Source organism: Phascolarctos cinereus, unplaced genomic scaffold, assembly GCF_003287225.1.
Source record: "Phascolarctos cinereus isolate Bilbo 61053 unplaced genomic scaffold, phaCin_HiC Scaffold_726;HRSCAF=1367, whole genome shotgun sequence".
Classification (NCBI taxonomy): domain Eukaryota; kingdom Metazoa; phylum Chordata; class Mammalia; order Diprotodontia; family Phascolarctidae; genus Phascolarctos; species Phascolarctos cinereus.
Genome location: NW_027556098.1, coordinates 420,319,458 through 420,340,245, shown reverse-complemented (window position 1 = coordinate 420,340,245; position 20,788 = coordinate 420,319,458). Strand labels below are relative to the sequence as shown.

Here is a 20,788-nt window from a genome sequence, read left to right as displayed (position 1 = left end):
CCATGGATGGATTCCTGCTTCTGGGCCTCAGTTTGCCCATTTGTAAAACAAAGGAGGCATTGGACTTAAGGTGTCTAATACTCATTGTGTTCTTCTCTGCATAAAAGCAGATTATGACCAAGTTTGTGAAATCATAACCATTGAAGAATGCCCGATTTTGTGTCTAAGGGTTCTGATTTCCAGAATCGTCTGGAGTTAGTCTCTGACAATGAAAAGGCCCTTTCTTTCAGGGACCCTGAGTTGTCAGGGAAGCAGGCTATTTGCTGTGTGACTGTGGCATTGGGGACAACATGAGGAGTTTCCATGGGCAGTATGCTATCCCCTGCCCCATCTACTTGTGAAGAAACCGACACACTTGAGATCATTTCAATTCCTAATCATTTAATCCTGGGCTGTAGAAGGTGGAGAGGGAACCCAAGCATCCCCAGCCCACAACTTTGCCCATTCAGGCACATTACATTCCCCAATAAATAAGTTAGGGCAAAAGAGAAGAATCCCTTATGATCTCTCCCTGCCCATATCAGGTCCCCACCTGCCTCCCCAGGGACCCTCGTCTGTAAGAACCCCCTCCCCCATTTAGCACAGAGATATATGGCACAACATATATACAAAGGGAGGGAGAGGGCATGGTCCATTGGAGGGGAGCTAGTGGTCTCCAGAATCAGAAAAAGGACACAAGACAGGGAGAAAGTGAAAAGTTATCAGGGAGGCACTGGCAAAGGGTCCACTCCCCATGGATGGGCAGGGGTAGCAAGGAATCCCCCAGCCCCGTGTCCAGGGAGAGAGCGGGGGAGTCCCTCCCAGGGCCCTTTGGAGCCAGAAAGGATCTAGGCCCGGCCATTTGGACGTGGGATGGGGGGGAGGAAGGACAGGGGAGAGGAAGGAATCCATTTCTCAGAGACACACAGGTATAGGAAGAGGTCTGCTCTCTGTGATCCGGCAAGTGATGCAGATCCAAACGGGAACCGGTGTTGATTCACTGGAACCGAAAGGCCCTCTTCCTGGGCGTCAGCCGACAACCAGAAGGATCGACTCTTTGGCGCCAGGAGGGGATATGCTGTCCCTGAGAATGAGTAAAGGTCCGAGGATATCACTCTCTAAGGTTGGGTGGATCTCTGAGCAGCTCCAAGGAGTGTGTCTGGGCAGGAGATCAGAGCGGATCTGTTGGGGACCCGTTTTGGAAGGGAGTTGGCTACGCTAGGTAGCTCCCGCACCTCCACCTCCACGGTCACCTGGCTGCTGGTGGCAGCACATGCCCCAGGTGCGGGAGGGCAGGGCCAGGAGCAGGAAGGAGCCTCCCCCCAGGAGCAGAAGGGCAGCGGCTGCGAGGGCGCAGGCCACCGACCAGGAATACTCATAACCCAGCCAAGGGGCTGGGCCTGGCCCAGTCCTGGCCAGCAGCTCGCGGACCCCCCGACGGAACAGCTCCAGGCTCACCAGCAACAAAACTCCTGTGGGCAGAGAATAGAAAGAAGGCAGCCCGGTGCTCCACTTGGCGGCCCAGGCCCCAGGGGTCCCCAGCTCCTGGCCCGCACTCTCTGGGGACTACAAATCTCAGAATGCAACAGTCCTTGCAGCAGGCAACAATTCACAAGTATTTACTGTGTGCCGGACGCTGGGCTGAGGGCTATTGCGCGTTCCAGGAACTACAACTCCCAGAATGCAACTGTCCTTGGAGATTTCAACTCCCAACACACTACTGCCCCTAAAGTCCGCTACATGATACTGCCTCTCGAAACTACAACTCCCAGCATGCAACTGTGCTGAATTATGCAAATCCCCAGGTTTGGACCTGGAGGGAGTCCACTGAGCATTAGCAGTTTGGGGAGCCGGGCAGACTGGGGCCTGGGTGGACCACTCCCTTACCTGAAAGGCTGAAAAAGATTGCTGCATGTGTGAGCAGGAACTCGGCCCCTTTGCTGAGCACCATGATGACACAGATGCAGCCTAGGACTGTGATCACCAGGGCCAGTGTGGCAGTGACAGCAGCAGCTACTCCTAGCTCTGGGAGGGGAGAGTGGGGATCAGGGACATCAGAGAGCACTCCATCAGAGCCTACCTGGGGAAGGCAAGTAGTGGGGCTGCTGGAAAGAGGAGCCCACCACTGATTGCCCATGCAACATCAGTTTCCTCATCTATAAAATGGGAGTGGAGTGGAGCCAGACAACTTCTGAGGTTGCTTCAGGCTCCTTGAGGGTCCCAGAGCCAGAATCTTGGTGGGGAGTTTGGGGAGGGGCACCAAACCCAAGGGCTAAGAGGCCCTACCTTTCTTAGTTGTCCTCTGCAGGATTCGATTGTTCTCCCCTGAGGTGAAGAATCGGAAGTAAGAGCAGTTTGCCTCTGTGGGAAGAAGACACAGGCATTTGGGGGGATGCTGACACTGGGGGGCACTGACACTGGGGGACACTTAGAGGAGTGCTGGCATTGGGGGACACTTGGGAGGATACTGACACTGGGGGACACTTGGGGGATGCTGACACTAGGGGACACTTGGGAAGATACTGACATTGGGGGACACTTGGGGATGCTGACACAGGGGGACACTTGGAGGATGCTGACACAGGGGGACACTTGGAAGAGTGCTGACATTGGGGGACACTTGGGAAGATAACTGACACTGAGGGACACTTGGGGGATGCTGACACAGGGGGACACTTGGAGGAGTGCTGACATTGGGGGACATTTGGGAAGATGCTGACATTGGGGGACACTTGGGAAGATAATGACATTGGGGGACACTTGGGGGATGCTGACACAGGGGGACACTTGGGAAGATACTGACACTGGGGGACACTTGGGGGATGCTGACACAAGGGGACACTTGGGAAGATACTGACATTGGGGGACACTTGGGGGATGCTGACACAGGGGGACACTTGGAGGATGCTGACACAGGGGGACACTTGGAAGAGTGCTGACATTGGGGGACACTTGGGAAGATAACTGACACTGAGGGACACTTGGAGGATGCTGACACAGGGGGACACTTGGAGGAGTGCTGACATTGGGGGACATTTGGGAAGATGCTGACATTGGGGGACACTTGGGAAGATAATGACATTGGGGGACACTTGGGGGATGCTGACACAGGGGGACACTTGGGAAGATACTGACACAGGAGGACACTTGGAGGATGCTGACCTTGGGGGGCACTGACACCGGGGGATACTTGGAGGATGCTGACACAGGGGGACACTTGGAGGAGTGCTGACATTGGGGGACACTTGGGGGAGTGCTGACATTGGGGGACACTTGGGAAGATACTGACATTGGGGGACACTTGGGGGAGTGCTGACATTGGGGGCACTTGGAGGATGCTGACACAGGGGGACACTTGGAAGAGTGCTGACATTGGGGGACACTTGGGAAGATAACTGACACTGAGGGACACTTGGGGGATGCTGACACAGAGGGACACTTGGAGGAGTGCTGACATTGGGGGACACTTGGGGGAGTGCTGACATTGGGGGACACTTGGGAAGATACTGACATTGGGGGACACTTGGGGGATGCTGACACAGGGGGACACTTGGAGGGTGCTGACCTTGGGGGGCACTGACACTGGGGGATACTTGGAGGATGCTGACACAGGGGGACACTTGGAGGAGTGCTGACATTGGGGGACATTTGGGAAGATGCTGACATTGGGGGACACTTGGGGGATGCTGACACAGGGGGACACTTGGAGGATGCTGACATTGGGGTCACTTGGGAGAATGCTGACATTGGGGGACACTTGGGAAGATACTGACATTGGGGGACACTTGGGGGATGTTGACACAGGGGGACACTTGGGGGATGCTGACATTGGGGGACAGTTGAGGGAGTGCTGACATTGGGGGATACTTGGGGGGATGCTGACACAGGGGGACACTTGAGGGATGCTGACATTGGGGACCAGACTCAAGTCAGGGAAAGGAAGAGAGGCAGATGGACGGACAAAGGAGGAGAGAAAGCCCTATCGTTGTTGTCTGCGCACTCATTTCCTCTTCTGTGAAATGGGAATAATGAGCACCAGCCTCCCTGTGCTTGACAGCAGAAAACAAAAAAGGTGAAGAGGTAAAGAGACAGGTGCAGATGAAGGAGAGAGAGGGAGAGGAAGAGAGACAGAAAGAGACAGAGACAAAGATGGAGAGAGGGAGAGGGACAGAGACAGAGAGAGGGAGAGACAGAAAGAGGGAGAGAGGGAAAGAGACAGAGACAGAGAGACAGACAGAGACAGAGAGAGGGAGAGACAGAGAGAAGGAGAGAGAGGACAGAGAGAGAGAACTAAAAAGAAGACAAGGAAAGGGAAGCAAATAGAAGCGGGGATAGAGAAACAGACTGATCAGAGATAAAAAGATTTGAGTGAGTGTGGAAGAGGAAGGCAGAGAAGAAAAAAGGGAGAGGGGGACATCCAGGGCGCGCTTCCTCGAGGGAGTCAGAGAGAGAGACATAAAGGCAGAGAAATGGGCAGAGAAAGGCAGAACAAGGGAGACGGTGCGATGGGGAGACACGTGTATTGGAGGGAGGCAGATAAAGGGAGAAGCAGGAAAGGAGACAGACAGAGACCAGTAATCTTGGCAGGAGGGAGAAAGGGATCTCCAGGGAGCAAGAGGCAGAGAGGGAGAGGCATGAGAAGGTGCAGGGAAGGAGTCAGGCTGGCAATGGGGTGGTCCTTGTAGCACAGGCCTGTCCCAACAGGGCCTAGTCTTCCCTCGGTAGGCTGGAGGTCTGGACCTTCTCCCCCCATAGCTTGGAGGCCTCAGCCTGGGCCTACAGCTGGCAGAGCTGGCCGCTTCTGCAATCCCCCCAGGGCAGGGCTGGACCTCACCTCCATCTCTCACCTCCCAGAGTCCATTCTCTGGTTGACAGAGACAGTCTGGGCTGAAGTCTGGGCCTCCTGGATTCCTCTCTGAGTCACAAAGGATGGACCTAAGAGGCATCCAGGCCAGCTCTGCCCCTCCCCAAGCAGCAGCATTTGCAGGACCCGGGTCACTCCTGGTCACATGCCCCTGCCTTCCCTTCTCAGCTCCCTCCTCCATTCATGGCCTTTATGACCTCCCACCCCCACCCCAGGAGTCCTCGCTTCTCCAGGCTCCACACGCCAGGCGCCTCGATTGTGCCTCGTATTGCATGGATTCAAGGCCCTCCAGCACCCTGGCCACCCTTTTCTGGACACTCCCCATCTATCAATATCTTTCTCAAAGAGTTGTTCCCAGAATTGAACATGAGAGCTGATGAGGGCCCAGGAAATGAGGCTCTCACCTGCCTGTTCCTGGAAACCAGGCCTCTAAAAGCGTAGCCTAGCATCCCCATTAGCTTTCTGGGCTGCCTCATCACACTGCTGCTACTGCTTCACATTGAGCTTGTGGTTCACTGGGACCCCACAGATCTTTTTTTTTTCTTTCCTCTGGTGAACTGTTGTCTAGCCTAAGCACACTACCCTCCTCCGGTGCTTTCAACATTGACTTTTTTAAACTCAGGCTTAAGACTATAAAATTATCTTTATTAAATTGATCTTATTAGATTCAGCCCAAGCTTCTAGTTTGAAAAGGTCTGGGCATTCTCTGTTTTTGATCCGATGGTGATCTGTGTCTACTAGATGGGTCAGAAGTCTGGGACATCGGCGCCTGCCCCGGCTGCTCCCCAGTCCAGGTCCTCCTTTCCCAGTGGTCAGAATTCCAGGCTACTCCCATGGCCCTCTAGGCAATGAGTTAATTCTGTCCATTCTGGTCCTCCAGGACTCTCTCTCTCTCTCTCTGCCTCCCATAGAAGCCAAGAGGTCCAGGATATCACCACAAATTCTCAAGGAAGCCGGAGGTCTGCCTAGCTCTACTTTTCCCTGAGTTGCTCTGAGGTCAGGGGTATCTCACCATCTACCCCATCCCAGGGCAGTCCCACGTGGGGATCATCCCCAGGACGGTTGTTACTCCGGGTGGCCTCCTAGTCTCCCAGACACAGTTGGGGTTCAGGGCTGTGTCTACGTTTCCCAGTGTGGGTCAAAGGTCTGGTCATCTCTCCAGCTGCCCCAGTCAGTAAAAGGTGTAAGCTGCCTCCATACCTCCCAGGAGCAGTACACAATTCCAGCTCTTTTGGGAGCAGTCAGATGCATCCTGAGGAGTGTTGGGGCTGGCTGGAGGGTTGGGCTCTGTGTCCAGGTCCTTCTCCCTGTATCAGTCTGCACATCTCCCCAGGGTTTTCTCTTGTCTCAGACTTGCCCAGGGGTCCTAGGGGTCTCTGGTCTCTCTGGGAGACCTTTCTCCCTCTATCTCAGTGGGGTGGTCAGTCACATGGGCCAGTTTTCTCTCCCCAGGGTGGCCCCAGCGGGGCCATCTCTGCAGCTTCCTGGGCCAGTCACAGGGCTGGGCCATCTTGGTACCCTTGGGCTTGGGCAGAGTTCTGGGCCTTCCCCTCATCATTCTCAGTCTGTCATCTTTGGCATAGTCCCTGGTACAGTCAGGGCCATCTTTACATCTCCCCAGGGCATTAGAGGTTGAACCATCTCTGTGTATCCCTGGGCAGTCAAAAACCTAGACTGTCCTGCAATCAGAGGTCTGGGCAGTCTCAGTCCTGCCCACCTCCTGTCATTACCCAATGCAGTCCAGAGTTCAGGGCTTCTCTAGGTATATTGGAGGCAGTCTGAGGCCTTGGGCGTCCCCTGAAGTCTGTCCCGGGGTCCAGTCTGTCTTCCCGGGGCAGTCTGAGGCCTGGATCAATTTCCATGCCTCCCTAGGGAGCTATGGTCCCTAGGTCTATCTGTCTCTCTCTAAGGCAGTCCTAAGTCTGGGCAGCTATGTCCCCTTCTCCAAGAGTCCAAAGCGTTAAGCATCTCTACATGTCCCTGGGACAATGAGATGTCTGGGCCTCCTCTCTGTTTCTCTAGGGGTAGCAAGGGGTCTGAACTGTCTCTGATCCAGCCGGAGGTCTGGGCTCTGATCCACATGCCTCCCTGTAGACTTTAGAGATGTGGACTGTCTCTTTGTTGTCTCCAGGGGAACTCAGAGGGCTGGGTCATGCCTATCTCTCCCCAAGGCAAGCCAAGATCTGGGCTGCATGCCTGATTCCCCAGGAGGTCAGAGGTATTAGCTGTCTCTACAGGCTCCCTGTGGGGCCAAAGGTCTGCGCTCACCATATCTCTGGAGAGCTCAGAAGTCTGGGCCATCTCTGCCTCTCCTGTAAAGTAGTCAGACGTCTGGCCCCAATACTTCCATCCCCAGGAGGTCAGGTTTGGGCAGTCCCTCTACCATCAGGAGTCTGGGCCGTCATCCTGTCTTAGAGTTCTGGGTTCTTTCTACCATGTCTTCCCAGAGAGATCAGACATCTGGACAATTTGGATTGTTCCGGGGGTTGGGGGATATGCAAGAGTCGGAGAGCCAGGCTGTCTTTCCAGGCCATTTCAGACTGCTTCTCCTGGGCAGGCAGTGGCATGGGCAGCCTTTGGACCTCCCCAGGAAGCCGGAGATCTTGGCTGTCTCTATAGCCCCCTAGGGCTTTCTGGGTTATGTTTAAGTCTCCCACAGGGCAGCCTATGCCCTCAGTCATTCTCCACATCTCCCTAGGACAGCATGCATTGTCCCCTGGTGTCTCCCGAGGACACGAAGGCATCTCACAATCCTGTCTGGGCAGTCTGAAATCATCATCTTTTTCCCTGTGAGCTGGTAAAGTCAGAACACTGGTCTCTACGTCGCCCAGGGGGTGGTCAGACGTCTTAACCGTCTTCACCGTCTTCACCTTTCCCCAGAGCAGTTGGTTTACCATTTTATTTGGTTATTTTTTTTCTTTTAGGCAATTGGGGTTAAGTGACTTACCCAGAATCACACAGCTAGTAAGTGTCAAGTGTTTGGTCTGAGGCCAGATTTGAACTCAGGGTCTCCTGACTTCAGGGCCAGTGCTCTATCCACTGTGCCGCCTAGCTGCCCCTTCCCAGAGCAGTTGGAAGGCCTAGGCTATACTAACAGACTCCCAGACAAGTCTGGGTAGTTTCTCCACATTGTCCAGTCAGTCAGAAGTTCAGACCATCTCTCTGTTTCCTAGAGTTCTCCACATCTCTGCCTCTGTGTCTGTCCCTAGCTCTATCTCTCTGTGTCTCTGACTCACTTTTTCACTACTTGTGAGCCACTGATCTCATCACTTTTTTTTGAGCCTCAGTTTCCCTCTCTGTAAAAGGAGGGAGCTGGCCTAGCTGCCTGCCCTGAGCCCACAGTCCCTTTCCCTGTGTCTCCCTCCCTTCTCCCTTCTCACTGGTGGGAGCACCAGTGGTCCTCACCTCCAGGTAACTCGGCAGGGCCACAGGTCTCCCTGTTGGGGGGCAGGTCTTCCAACCAGAGCTTCTTGGCACACACTCGCCACAATCCGAGGTGGGCAGCTTCACACACCCCACTCGTGCCATTGCCCCGTTTGGTGCCCAGCTCCACCCAGAACTCGGTGCCCACGGCCAGTACCGCCAGGGCTGTGCCCATGCCAGCCAGCAGCAGGGCCAGCTTGATGGGGCCACGGCGCTCACGGGCCGGGCCAGTCCTCCGGGCTCTCCTCCGTGCTGTGTCGGCCCGGCGTCTTTCCTCCTCCTGGATGAAAAAGTTAGACCACATCATGGTGGCTGGGGGAGAAGGGGCCCGGCCCAACTGGGCTCCCCCAGGCCCCAGGTGGCCACCTGGGCCTCCAGGCTAAGGCTTAGGCTCGGCCCCTGGCCCCCAGCCCCCAGCCCCACTCCTCTGCTTGGCTGGCCAGGGTCCCCAGCACCACTGCACCAGCCCTCTCTGCTCTGGCTGTGGCCTCCCCCCTGACCCACACAGACAGGCAGGCAGCCCTCCCCCTGACCAGGGCCTCTGGGGCTATTTTGGGCCCCTCCACATAACACCCGCACCTGTTGTGGGTATTTTAAGGGAACAAGTGGAGGGAGGGGGGCTGAGGGTGGGAGGGGCTGGAGCCTGGATGCCTGGTGTCTTGGGAGGGCAGGGACTGGGGGAAAGGGATGCCTGGGTCCTTCCAAGGTAGGGAGAGATCATATCTGGGCTTGCCCTACGGGGGGGCGTTAAAGTTGGGGGTGTTGAAATGACAGCCCACACTGTCGTCTTCATCGACTTTATTAGACAGGACACCCTTACCGGGTGGTCCACGCAGCCCCAGTTGGGAACCAGAACTAAAGCTGCAGCAGGACAAGGAGCCAGAACCAGGCCCATCAGAGAGGCGGGGATGGAGGCAGCTCTTGGATCGTGTCTCCAAGTGCCAATGGCTTACCAGACAAAGCTTGGCCTGACCTCTCCCTGACTCCTCTGGCCTGGGCCCTGCCATGGTCCTTCAGCATCTCTCACCCCATTAGTTGTCTGTCTCCCTCCCAGCTTCCACAGTTATATCTCTCCTTCTGCCTGTGTCCCCTGATCTCTGGCTCACTGTCTCTGTGTCCAGAGATAACCTGTACTTATTGGTTGATACAGACCTCTGTCTGTCTGTACCTTTGCCTGTCTTCGTGTCTCTCCATTTCCATGTCTCTGTGCTCACGTCATCTGTATTCGATGACATATATTATACACATATAGAGAAACAGAGATGTACACATAGCTGTCTGGCTTCCTTCTGTCTCTACATGCTTTGGGGCTTTAATTATTTTTATGTCAATTTTATTTTTATCATTAACGTCTGTTTCTGTGTATCACTCATCTTACTAGTTGACTCTCTCCCTGTCTCTAGACAGACTCAGTGTCTTCACATCTCCTCTCTGTTCCCTTGTCTTTTTGTATCTCTTGCCTGCCCTTCTGTGAGTCCTTATCTTTCTCTATCATCTGTCCACACAGTCAGTCAATAAACATTTATTAAGCTCCTACTGTGTGCCAGATACTAGGGATTCCACACACTGGGTTTCTTTGTTTTTCCTTCTGTGTCCCAGCATCTCCTGGCGTAGCATTATGGGTACATGTAAATGTCTGCTCCATCTCTGTCTGCAGTCTCCCCCTCTTTGTGCCTCTATTTGCCCATAGCTCTCTTCCTTCTCTCAGGCTCTCTCTGTCCACGTTTCTGTCTCTCACTGTCTCTAGGTCTCTGCCTATCCTCAGCCACACTGTCTTTTTCTGCCTCCTTCTGGACTTCTCTGTTTGCCAGGGGTCCCCTGTGGTCCCTCGGCCCCGGGCCAGGTAAGACCCCCACCCCCCATCCCCATTCCCCCCCCATGCAAACAGCAAAAAAAAAAAATACAGATTTGAAAACTGCAAAAACCACTAGACCCCCCCCACGGCCCACCCCTTCCCCGCCCTCCCCTGTGCCCCCAACGTCCCCAGTTTGGATCCCATTGTGTCCCTGCCGCGGTGGGTTGGGGGGGTGGGCCGGGATCCCAGCCTCCTACGTCCAGGCTGGGCCAAGGAGCAGAAGGGGGCCAAGCCTCAGCTTCCAGCCCCCTTCTCGGTGCTCTCTTTGCTCATTTGCTCGCTCGCTCGCCCGCCAGCGGGCCCCCCCCCCCTCCCACCCACCCCCAGCCGGCCCAGCCCCTACACCGGCGTGGTTTTCCTGTTCAGGGTGTTGGTGTTAGACGCCCCACTGGCTGCCGCCTCTTTGCTCAGGGTCCCGGCGGCCCCGGGGGCGGAGCCCGGACCGGTAACGGTCACCGTCACCCCGCTGGCTTCCTTGGGAAAGGCGTTATGCAGCGTCAGGAAGCCCGAACCGGATCGTTCCCGCTCAGCCGTCCCGTACGGACCCCCCACTCCGCCCCCTCCCCCGCCGCTGCTGCCGCCGCCGCCGCCTCCAGGCGGCCCTCCGAGCCCGGCGCCCACGCTGCCTTTGGACGGGTCGCGGCTCAGCGTGTACATGGAGATGTCCGTGGAGGGGAAGCCCTGGGGGGACGTGTCCCGGGAGGGCGAGGGCTCGCTCGAGCGAGAGCTGGAGCGCGAGCGGCGGCGGTAGCGGAAGCGGTAGCTGGGCAGGCGGAGGATGGCCGACGGGGGACCCCCGCCGCCGCCGCCGCCCCCGCCGCTGCCGCCGCCCCCGGCCCGGCCGCCGGGCTTGAGAAGGTCCGCCCGGGACTGGCAGTGAGCCTCGCGGTTCCTCTCGATGTAAATGTTCACGGCGAGCACGCCGATCATCTCGGCCAGGATGAAGGAGAGCCCCCCGAAGTAGAAGGACCAGCCGTACGAATAATGGCTCTTCTTCTCGTCGTCGCGCTTGGGGCCTGGCTCGCCCGCGTTCGCCGAGATGTACACGATCACGCCGATGATGTTGCTGAGGCCTGGCGGGCCGCGACGGACGGACGGACAGATGAATGGGAAGACGGACGGGGAGGGCGGACAGAGAGACACACAACACGGGGGATGGGTGGGGGGAACGCAACTGTCAGCCCGAGCCAGCCTTGACAGCGGCTGCTGCTGGACAGGTGTCCACCCTGCCCTGCCCCCGGCTCCTCCCCCTCACCTAAGCCCCGCCTCCTTGCCGACCGTCCCCGCCCACTCGTCTAAGTCTCTCCCAGTTCCCCTAAGTGCCAAACTCTACTCCTTTTTCTAAGCCCCTCCCCTCTTCGTCCGGCCTTCCATAGGCCCCACCCTCTTTCCTCTAAGTCCCTCCTCTTTCCTGTAAACTCACCTTCTGAGCGCGGTCTGATCTAAGCCCCGCCTCTTCATCTAAGCCCCGCCCTTCCACCGTTTCCTAAACCTCTCCCCCTCCCGGTTAAGCCCCGCCTTCCTCTATTAAGCTCCTCCTTCCCCTTGAGTCTAGCTCCTCCTCTTTTTTCTAAGACTTTCCCCTTTCTCAGTTTCCCTCGCCTCCTGTCAAGCACCCTCTTCCAAGCTCCTCCCCTTCTAAATTCCTCTCCTTTTCCCTAATTCTTGCCCATCCTCAGCTCTCTCTCCTTTCGCGCTAAATCCCCTCCTCTATCCCAGTCCCTAACCTATCTCTTCCTAAACTCTTCCCTTCTTGTCTAAGGCCCTCCCTCTCGCTCTCCTCCTCCTCTTTCTTTTAAATTCCCCCCTCTCCAGGACACTTCTCTTCCTTCTGAGCTCCTCCTCTCTCTGAGGTCCTAATTCTGCCCTTGACCTAGACATGACCTTGAATGAGGACCTGCCTTCTCTAGGCTTCAAACATCCTCTCTCTGTAAAATGGGGTTGAGGCGCTGGTACCCGTCCTTCTGAGATTCTGTCTCCCTCCCCTCTCCTGTCTTCCAGTTCCTTCCCCCTCCCCCCTTCTTTCAGCCCTCACCAGCGGCTACAAAGAGGATACCAGCCCCCAGGATGATGTTCCTTTTGGACTTGTAGACTCGAGAGGCAGCCACACACACGCCCCCCAGCAACAGAAGAATGGCGCTGAGAATGGGGAAGATGCTGGATGCTCGGACCACACCTGGCAGAGGACCAGGGCGAGGTCACACGCAGACCCTCCCTTCCCCCTCCCCTTCCTCCCACTTTCCTGTTCCCAAGGCCCAGGACCAATTTCTCAGGTTCGTGATCAACTCTGCGTAAGAAGGAGCCAATCAGAGCTTCGTGCCGCCTGGGAGTCCTCTACATCCCAATGAGAGGGGCCAATTCCAGTTCTGGATTCCAAGGCTGACTGATTAGAATACTCAGATTTTCCCTGAGTTCCGTTCCAATGGAAGAGTCCCCACAGCCAATCAAAATCCAGGGGATCGCAGCCAATGGGCTTCAAAGATGAGCATTTGGGCTCCACCCTCTGAGTTGGGGAGGCAAGTTCCACCCCCAATTCCCAGCCCCCACTTACGGAGTAGGTACTCTGCACTGTCATGGTCGTAGTCTGTGTCTTCTGGGAAATGATTAATCTTCACACAGACACCCCGCTTCAGCCCTGGAGAGGGAGGAGATGGAGATTAGTGGTGGGGAGACCCACACCTCACTGGGTCCCTCTTCTCTCTCCTTCATTCGGATGGAGGAGTCAGCTCTGGCCTCTTGCAAAGGGCGTCCCACTGACCTACCTCTTTCCCTGGCCTGGTAAGAGGCCTAGAGTCCTAGAGATAGAGGAAAAAGGGATGTGAGAGTGTGTATGAGAGGAAGGGGAGCAGTTACCCTGGGGGCACCCACACTGTAGCATCATAGAATGCCCAGGTTGGAAGGGACCAGAGAGATCTCCCCACACACACACTTCACAGAGGGGGATTCTAAGGCTGAAGAGAAGGGAAAGGATTTGCCCAAGGTCCCCCCACTCTGTTTCCTTCACTGAATTTGAGGCTTCCAATATGGGCTCTCCAGGGGTCTGGGGAGACTTTTCTTTCTGGAAAAGGGAATGGGAATAGCCCTAGCTTGAGGGTTGGGAGCCCACCTCTCTGTATGACCTAGTCCCTTTCCCTCCGTTGACCTCCATTTTCCTCCCTAGAGAAATAGCAGTAGGGGGTGAGGGAAGCAGGGAGGAGTTCAGACCCAGAGTTGGACAATAGATACAATATTCAGGGAGGATGGATGAAAAGGGTCAATGAGGCAGAAGGAAGAGGGGGAGAAAAGATCAAGATCAGAGCCAGAGACAGAGGAAGAGACAAAAGGAGAGGGGGGGGAAGGGAACAATCTCTGGACTTTTGAGCAAGGTATGGGCTCAGAGCCCACCAAGCAGACCCTTCCCACTTCCCAGAGGGGGCAGCTGAGGCACAGAAGAACAGAGGGGAGAGAATAGTGGTGCGAGACTGTGAGGTCCTTGAAAGCTTTGTGTGTCCTCACCACCCCCTGCCTCCATGCTCAGCATCCTGCCTGGCACATAGTAGGCATTTAAATGCTTGCTCTTTCTTGACTTGCCTTCGAAGGGAGAGATCAAAGACCCCTGAGATTCTGCCATTCAGAATGGAACCCAGCCTCCCCCCCCCCATTTTACAGGTGTGGGACCTTGGGTAGGATGAGGAGAGGAGTAGGAAAGAGGACATGAGCAGTCACTCAATCAACAAGCTTTTATTAAGTGCCTACTACGTACCACTCACTGTGCTAAGTGCTGGCAGTATAAAGTGGGGGGTGGGGAGTCCCTGTTCTCAAAGAGCTCAGAGTTTGAGCTGAAGAAGATAATCATGGATGTTGAGACCAACCTGTCTCCCTTATTTTACAAAGGGAGACATGGGACATGGGAGAGAAAGAGGCAAGAGAGGGAACAGAACCCTGAATCATGGAACCAAACAACATCAAAGCTGGAAGATGTTCAATAACCAGCATGAATCTTGGGTCAAACCCTAAACTCCCATTTTATAGATGCAGAAACTGAGGTAGGAAAGGAGGGGAGGAAGAGAGTCTGGCTTAGTGGATAGAGCAGGAAGCCTGGAGTTGGGAAAATCTGGGTTCAAATCCAGCTCCAGACATTTTCTAGTTGTGTGACTCTGGGCAATTCATCACTCCTCCTTCTGCTGAAGTTTCTTCAACTGTAAAATAGCAGCACTTCCCTCGAAGGGTTGTCATGAGAATAAAATGAGATAATAACTGTAAAGTGCCTAGTACAGTGCCTGGCACACAGAGGTGCTATATAAATGCTTATTCCCTCCCTTTACCTTCCCCTTCTCTTCCCCAGGCAATGAACAGCGCCATAAAATTCCAGAAGGTCAGAGCCGGCATTGAAAGCTCAGAGATCACTGAGTCAGAGCCAACCTTCCTCCCACTCCAGAAGGGTGGAAATGGAAGGCCTGGGGAGGCCTGAGGAGAGGAGAAAGAAAGGGGCCGGGATAGAGTTATCCAACCAAAAGGTGGTCTAATACGCTCCCATTTCACAGAGGGAGAAGCTGGGGCTCCAAAGGAGGGGACTCAGAGTCTCCCACAGCACCAGAACGGCAGCCGGGGAGAAAGCCAGTGGAGAACGCTGTACCTTCGAGGCAGCAGATCCTCCAGAGGCCCGAGTGGGTAAGCCCCCCGGGGTCCCTCTTTTCCGACACCCCGCCAGGCCCGCGAGCTGGGGGGTCCTCGGAGGCAGAGGCGGTCAGGTTGGTGGTGTTGCAGATGAAGGCCCTGGTGTAGAGCCAGTAATCGGTGCTGATGGCGATGGTCATGAGGCCGAAGGCGGCAAAGGCACCAACCGTGGTCAGCAGCACTTGGACACCCTTCTCACACCACAGGCCCCGAGCCTCTGTCCAGCGCTTCAGGGACTCCAGTCTGAAGGCTGGCAGCCGGGGGGCCGCCGGCCACCACCGGGGCAGCGGGGGAGGGGCCGTGCCTGCGGCGGGGGGCGGGCAGGCTCAGGCGAGACGGGACCCCCGGGGGGCTGGTGCCAAGCAGCAAGGAGGCAGCGGCGGGCAGTTGAGCACGGGGGTCAGCGGGCTGCCATGGTCAGTGGCTACAGACATAGACAGGAGGACAGGGATTAGAGCCCCCTCCCTACTTCCCCCAATCCTTTCTCAAAAGCTATGAATGTTCTCTGCCCCGAGCTTCGTGGGCACAACGTCCTGGACCCAGTCCGGTAATCTGGATCCCAGAAATCTTTCTGGGCTGGTTACCCAGTCCCCATCATGAACTCTATGCTCCAACCAAACCCACTGCTTATTGTTCCCCATAGAGGACATCCTATCTCCCACTTCCATGCCTATGCCCAGGCCATTCCCCTATCTGTCACTTCCCTTTTAAAAACCCCTAGCCCCTTCAGACTCCTCCTCCTTCCAGGCTTTTCCTGATTCCCCCAGTTGTGCATTTATTTTATACGTATCATGTCCTACTCATCTGAGAACACAGGGCCCCTGCTCCTAGAATGCCAGCCCCTTGAGGGAAGGGCAATCTCACTTTTGTATTCATGTCCCCAGTTTCTGGTGTGATACTTAGCACACAGTTAGGGCTTAATAAATGCATGTTGGTTAATGGTACTTTGTAACCCACACAGACACCACAGTTTTTCCTCCTTGACCTTTTGGACCCATGCCAACAACCCCCAGTTTCATAGGATTATAAAATTTAGAGCTAGTAGGAAATTTAAATATTCCAGTCCAGCCCCCCATTTCACAGATGGGGAAACTGAGATCCAGAGAGGGAAAAGGACTTAAATTCTTTTCTTCCATTCTGGCCATCTCTACAGCCTGCAGGTCTAAGCCCAGGAGGAAAAGGAAAGAAGAATGAGGATTGGAGGGGGAGAAAGGCAGGAACCCAATCCCCCAATGACTCCTTCCCTGAATACTGCCTACAATAAATTATAACAATAACAACAGCAGCTAACCATTTTAGAGCTCTTTAAAGTTTGAAAAGCACTCTAAATACATTATCTCATTTGATCCTCACAACGATCCCTCCCAGGGAGGTGTTATTATTGTTATCCCCATTTTATAGATGAGGAAACTGAGATTGAAAGTAGTTAAGTGACTAGACTGGGGTCTAAAACAGAATTTGAACTCGGATCCCTTACTCCAAGTTCAATACTCAGATGCTACTGTCTCCCTGATTCACCCGTATGTCCCCATCTTTTGTTACATCCACCTCTGCCCCCAGGATCCTTGGAGTAAGGATGATCTGGGCTCAGCTACTGCCTCAGACACTAGCTGCGTGACCCTGGGCAAATAATGTCACCTTCCGGTCCTTTGGTCTCCTCATCTGTCAAATGAGGGGTTCAGCCTAGAAGGTGGCCTCTCTGGTCTTTTCCAGATCTAAACCTATGATTCTGTGACCTAGACTACCTCCCTCAATTTAAAATTATTATAGACTATCTTGGCCATTTGACAGAGATGTAAACTGAGGTTTAGAAAAGATGAGGCGCTCAAAGTCATCCCTCGGACATTCCCAGCCTTCGAATCTCAGAGTTTGGGGGAAACAAAAAAAAACCATTAGAACTTAGAAACAGACTAGGACCCCCTGCCCAAAGCACTCCTTCTCAAGCTCCTCGTGCTGTCAATATCCACGGACACCTTCTTTTACATCTTCTTCCATGGCAACCTCTGCCCCATCTTGACCTTGAATGCCATGATTCCTGACTGTTGACCCCACCCCCACCCCCAATCCCACAGAATCCTAAGTTTTCAAGCCCCTATCCCCTGCTCCTTTTCATCCACCTCATTTTACTGGGGGAGAAAATCAGTGCATACGAAGGATTCAGATTCCCCCCTTTCCCTCTACCACCAGAGTTCCCAAATCTCCCACTTTAGTGCCCCAGAGAACAAGGATTAGAAAGAAAAGATCCCCAAGCCTTTTGTCGGTAGCCATGCCCCTCCTGACTTATCTTCTGGTCCCCATCTCATGTAACTCCTGCTTCACAGTACTCCTTATCCCACTCCTGACCCTGTACCCCCATTACCTCTATCAACTAGACCCAAAATTTCTCATCCTAAACCTAATTCCCCCTAAACTCTCCATGCCCCACGAGACTTAGAGTGGGGATCTTAGGGAGATAACAGGGTAGGGACCCCATGGTGAAGGAATTTTCTCCCCCATTCCTAGAGTCCTTACTTGAGGACCACTGACCCTTCTGGCTTATTTTCTTGTCCCCACCTACTTTTTCCCCTCACTGCTCAAAGTGCCCCCTGACCTTATCCTCCTTCACCCCCTTAGCCTGACTTCCAACACTCCCCAACAATCTTATGGATCCTAGATTCACAGCTCAGTAGAAAATGAAGGAACCTTAAGAAATGATTGGTCCAGACTTATTTTACAGGGGAAGAAACTGAGGCACAAGGAAGGAAAAAGAAAAATTCATTTTTACCACTCTCTCTCCCTTGGCACTCACAACCCCCACAGCTCAGAGCTCTGACAGACAGGGAGGATAATAGGGTTTAGAAACACAGGCAGAACCCCACCCCCAAGAATTCCCTCCTTGGACCCCCAGCTTCTATTCAGCTGACATTGTCACTCTATTCCCACCTTCTGTTACTTCTTCCCCTCCTCCCAGCACCCCCAGTCTCAGACTCCTCCCCCCTCCCCCAGATCTCCATAAGAACCTAGAATGCCTGGGTTCTTGGGCACAGTAACCTTGGCTGCTGCCTCAGTTTCTCTCCCATTCCCCCCATTATCTAAAGTGGGGCTGGATGTAGAGGAGGTGGTCGCCATGGCAACGGGGCCTTTAAGAGGCCTCCTCTCCTCCCCCATCCTTTTCCCTCCCACACACCAGTCCCTCCGATCTGCCTCCAGGCAGACCCTGGGGCGTCCCCCCACACACTCTTTGTAGTCCTAGTTTGCCAGGAGGGGGCCCTCCCAGGCCCTATCCCCTGCCCCCTTCCATCCACCGCGCCTGAGCCGTGAGGAAGTGTCTTTGAGTGGCCAGGGGCCCTGTCCCCCCAGCCCCTCCCTTCTGGACAATGACCCCCTCCTCACCTGGAGCTGCTTGTAGTCAGGCCTCCGCTGAGATTGGCAGATGGGTACAGGGAAGAAGTCTCCTATCCCAGTTGTCCAGAGGACCCAGGTGTCCAGGGAGCTGGGTCGCAGGGTTTGGGGGCTGAGAACCCAGGTGTCTGGGGGCTGAGTCGCTGGGATGGGGAGCCTGAGAGCAGGGTGTTGGAGGACCCGGTTGTCTGAGAAGCTGAGCTTCTGGGATGGAGAATGGAGAGGCAAGTGGGGAGGGGACCCAGATGTCCAGAATTGGGGGCTGGGAGAGCCAGTTGTCCAAGGGGTTTAGCCTCGGGTGTTGGGGGTCAGTGAACCAGTGGCCAGGAGAACCAGGTGTCCCTGGGGGTTGGGGTTTACAAAAGTGGAGGACTAGAGAATGCAGGAGTCTGGAGAGCTGAGCCTCCGGAATGGGGGAAGGGGGAAGAGGGAATCAGGGAACCCCGGCCGATGAGCTTAAGTGCCGGAGGAAGGGGGAGCTGGGCAGCTTGGGGACCCAGGTGCCTGAGATTGGGAGCTGGTGAAGAGGGTACCCCAGGGACCAAGGCTTCTGGGATTAGGGGCCAAAGGATGAGGGGGCCTGGCTGATCCGGCCTGAGAACCGGGGAAGGAGAGAATTCTGTTCTGCTGCCACTGGGTGATGGGAAGAGCTGGAGAAGGGGAGGGAGGGAGGGAGGGAAGGAGGGAGGGAGCAAAGGAGGGAGGGGGAGGGAGGCAGGAATGGGAGAGGGGGAGGATTTGGATATGGGGGAAGAGGGTAAGGTCTGGCTTCAGGGAAGGCAAAGGCACTGAGGGAGACTCAGAGAGAGGGGGAGCCTGGCAGTGACAAGAAGGGAGGGAGACTAGAGTTAGAGAGATTGGGGGGGGGAATGAATGAAACAGAGGTAAAGAGATGGAAGAGATGAAGAGTCAGAGAGAAATAGGAAACAAGAGAAATGAGAGAGTACGTTTAAAAAAAGATGAGAGAAAGAGAGAGGCAGTAGTGGGAGAGTAGAGAGAGATGAAGAGATGGTAGAGTGACAGAGATAGGAAGGCAGCAGGCAGATGGGGAGAGATTGAAGAAGGGAGAAATGAGAAGACAGGAAGCTAGAGACATGAGAGACAGGGAGAGGGAGGGGAAGAGACAGGAAGGGGGCTGCAGCTGCAGCTGCCTAAAGTAGGTGGGGGGGCTGGCTTCCTGGGGCTCCCTATGGGGAGGTGGCCAAGGTCATTAGAGGGGGGAGAAGGGAGCACAAGCCCCCCTCCCCCATCTCCACCTTGCCCTGGAGCAGCATCCCTTCCTCCACCTCCTCCTGTCCCCATGGTAACAGGATTCAGGCCTCAACCGGAAGCAAGAGTGGGGGCCCTTTAAAAGGAGGACCCCCCTTTACATCTCTTTCTACCCTCCCCCAACCTCAGCTCCAAACCCTCTTCTCATCCTCTTGAAATCCTGGAGTAGGGGAGGGATTGGGAGATCCTTCCCCAGCCATGGCAGGACCCCCAGACTCAGAGCAGGAAAGAGAGAAGAAAGGCAGAGGGGTTGGGGTGGAGGAAGGGAGGTGTGCCGCTCTTAAAGTGACCAAGCTTAGCTCTGTTTGCTCTTAGGGTCCTGTACTTCATGGGAAACCAGGCTTCACTGGACTGCCCTGTGGCCGGCAGGGTTAGGACTTCAAGTGCCCAGAAGAGGAAAGCTCCAGAGCCTCCCTCTGGCCCCTCAGGTTCCAAAACCATGCTGCCAGCTCCCTGCTGCTCTCACAAAGAGAGGTTTATTGGGAGGTGGGCGGAGCAATGGGGCTTCCAAAGCAGCCCAGTCACAGGATGTGAGAACCAGGAGAGAAGCTTGCTGGTCACTCAGTCCAGCCCTCTCCTTCTTCAAAGGGAGAAACTGAGGCAAAAGGGAGGAAGTGATGAGACCATACGGGATCTGTAATCATAGAGTATCAGAGCTGGAATGGCACCTCAAGACCAGATGATCATCAGATTTAAAGAAAGACCTTGGAAATTATGAAGTCCAAACCTTTCCTTTTTCAGATGGGAAAACTGAGGCTCAGTCAATCAATAAACATTTATTTGTTGTTGTTCAGTGTGTCCAGCTCTATGTGACCCTGGACTTTGTCCATGGTTTTGGTTTGGGGTTTTTTTTTGGCAAATATACTGGAGTATTTTGCTATTTCCTTCTCCAGTGTGTCCCCATTTTACAGATGAGGAATTGAGGTAAATAGGGGTTAAGTGACTTGCCCAGGGGCACACAGGTAGTAAAGTATCTGAGGCAGAATTTGAATTCAGATCTTCCTGACTCCAGGCCCAGTGCTCTATCCACTGCACTACCTAACTGCCCTAAATGTTTATTAAATGCCCCTCGTGTGCCAGGCGCTATGCTGAGCTCTGGGAGTACAAAAGACAGCCCCTGCCTCCAAGGAGCTTACAAAGGAGAAGAAGGGAAAAGCTCCAAACGGGAAGCAGCCAATCACTGAATGCCAGTGCAAGGAGGACATTAGACCAACAAGTCCCATCCTCATTTTGTAGATCTTCCCCATCTAAGGCTCAAAACGGGGAAGAAAATTGTCCTCTGGCACACAGATAGTGAGGGACAGAACTGAGATTCAAAATCAGGTCACTGAGTGAAGGAATCTCAAGGTCATGGGGTAGAG

The 20,788-nt window shown here is 54.7% G+C and overlaps 2 protein-coding genes across 2 annotated transcripts; both read right to left on the bottom strand.

Annotated features, from left to right (window-relative positions):
• Window positions 1-361: 361 nt before the first annotated feature.
• Window positions 362-8,683, bottom strand: CACNG6 (calcium voltage-gated channel auxiliary subunit gamma 6). Its single transcript, XM_021003717.2, has 4 exons — window positions 8,249-8,683; window positions 2,266-2,340; window positions 1,867-2,004; window positions 362-1,451 (listed from the first exon to the last, which is right to left on the bottom strand). The coding sequence occupies exons 1-4, from the start codon at window positions 8,571-8,573 to the stop codon at window positions 1,198-1,200; spliced, it is 792 nt and encodes a 263-aa protein (XP_020859376.1). The 5' UTR covers window positions 8,574-8,683; the 3' UTR covers window positions 362-1,197.
• A 1,768-nt stretch (window positions 8,684-10,451) lies between these two features.
• Window positions 10,452-15,098, bottom strand: CACNG8 (calcium voltage-gated channel auxiliary subunit gamma 8). The gene is made up of 4 exons (XM_021003569.2): window positions 14,737-15,098; window positions 12,673-12,756; window positions 12,157-12,297; window positions 10,452-11,194 (listed from the first exon to the last, which is right to left on the bottom strand). Exons 1-4 carry the CDS (start codon window positions 14,915-14,917, stop codon window positions 10,461-10,463), a joined length of 1,140 nt encoding a protein of 379 aa, XP_020859228.2. The 5' UTR covers window positions 14,918-15,098; the 3' UTR covers window positions 10,452-10,460.
• Window positions 15,099-20,788: the final 5,690 nt, after the last annotated feature.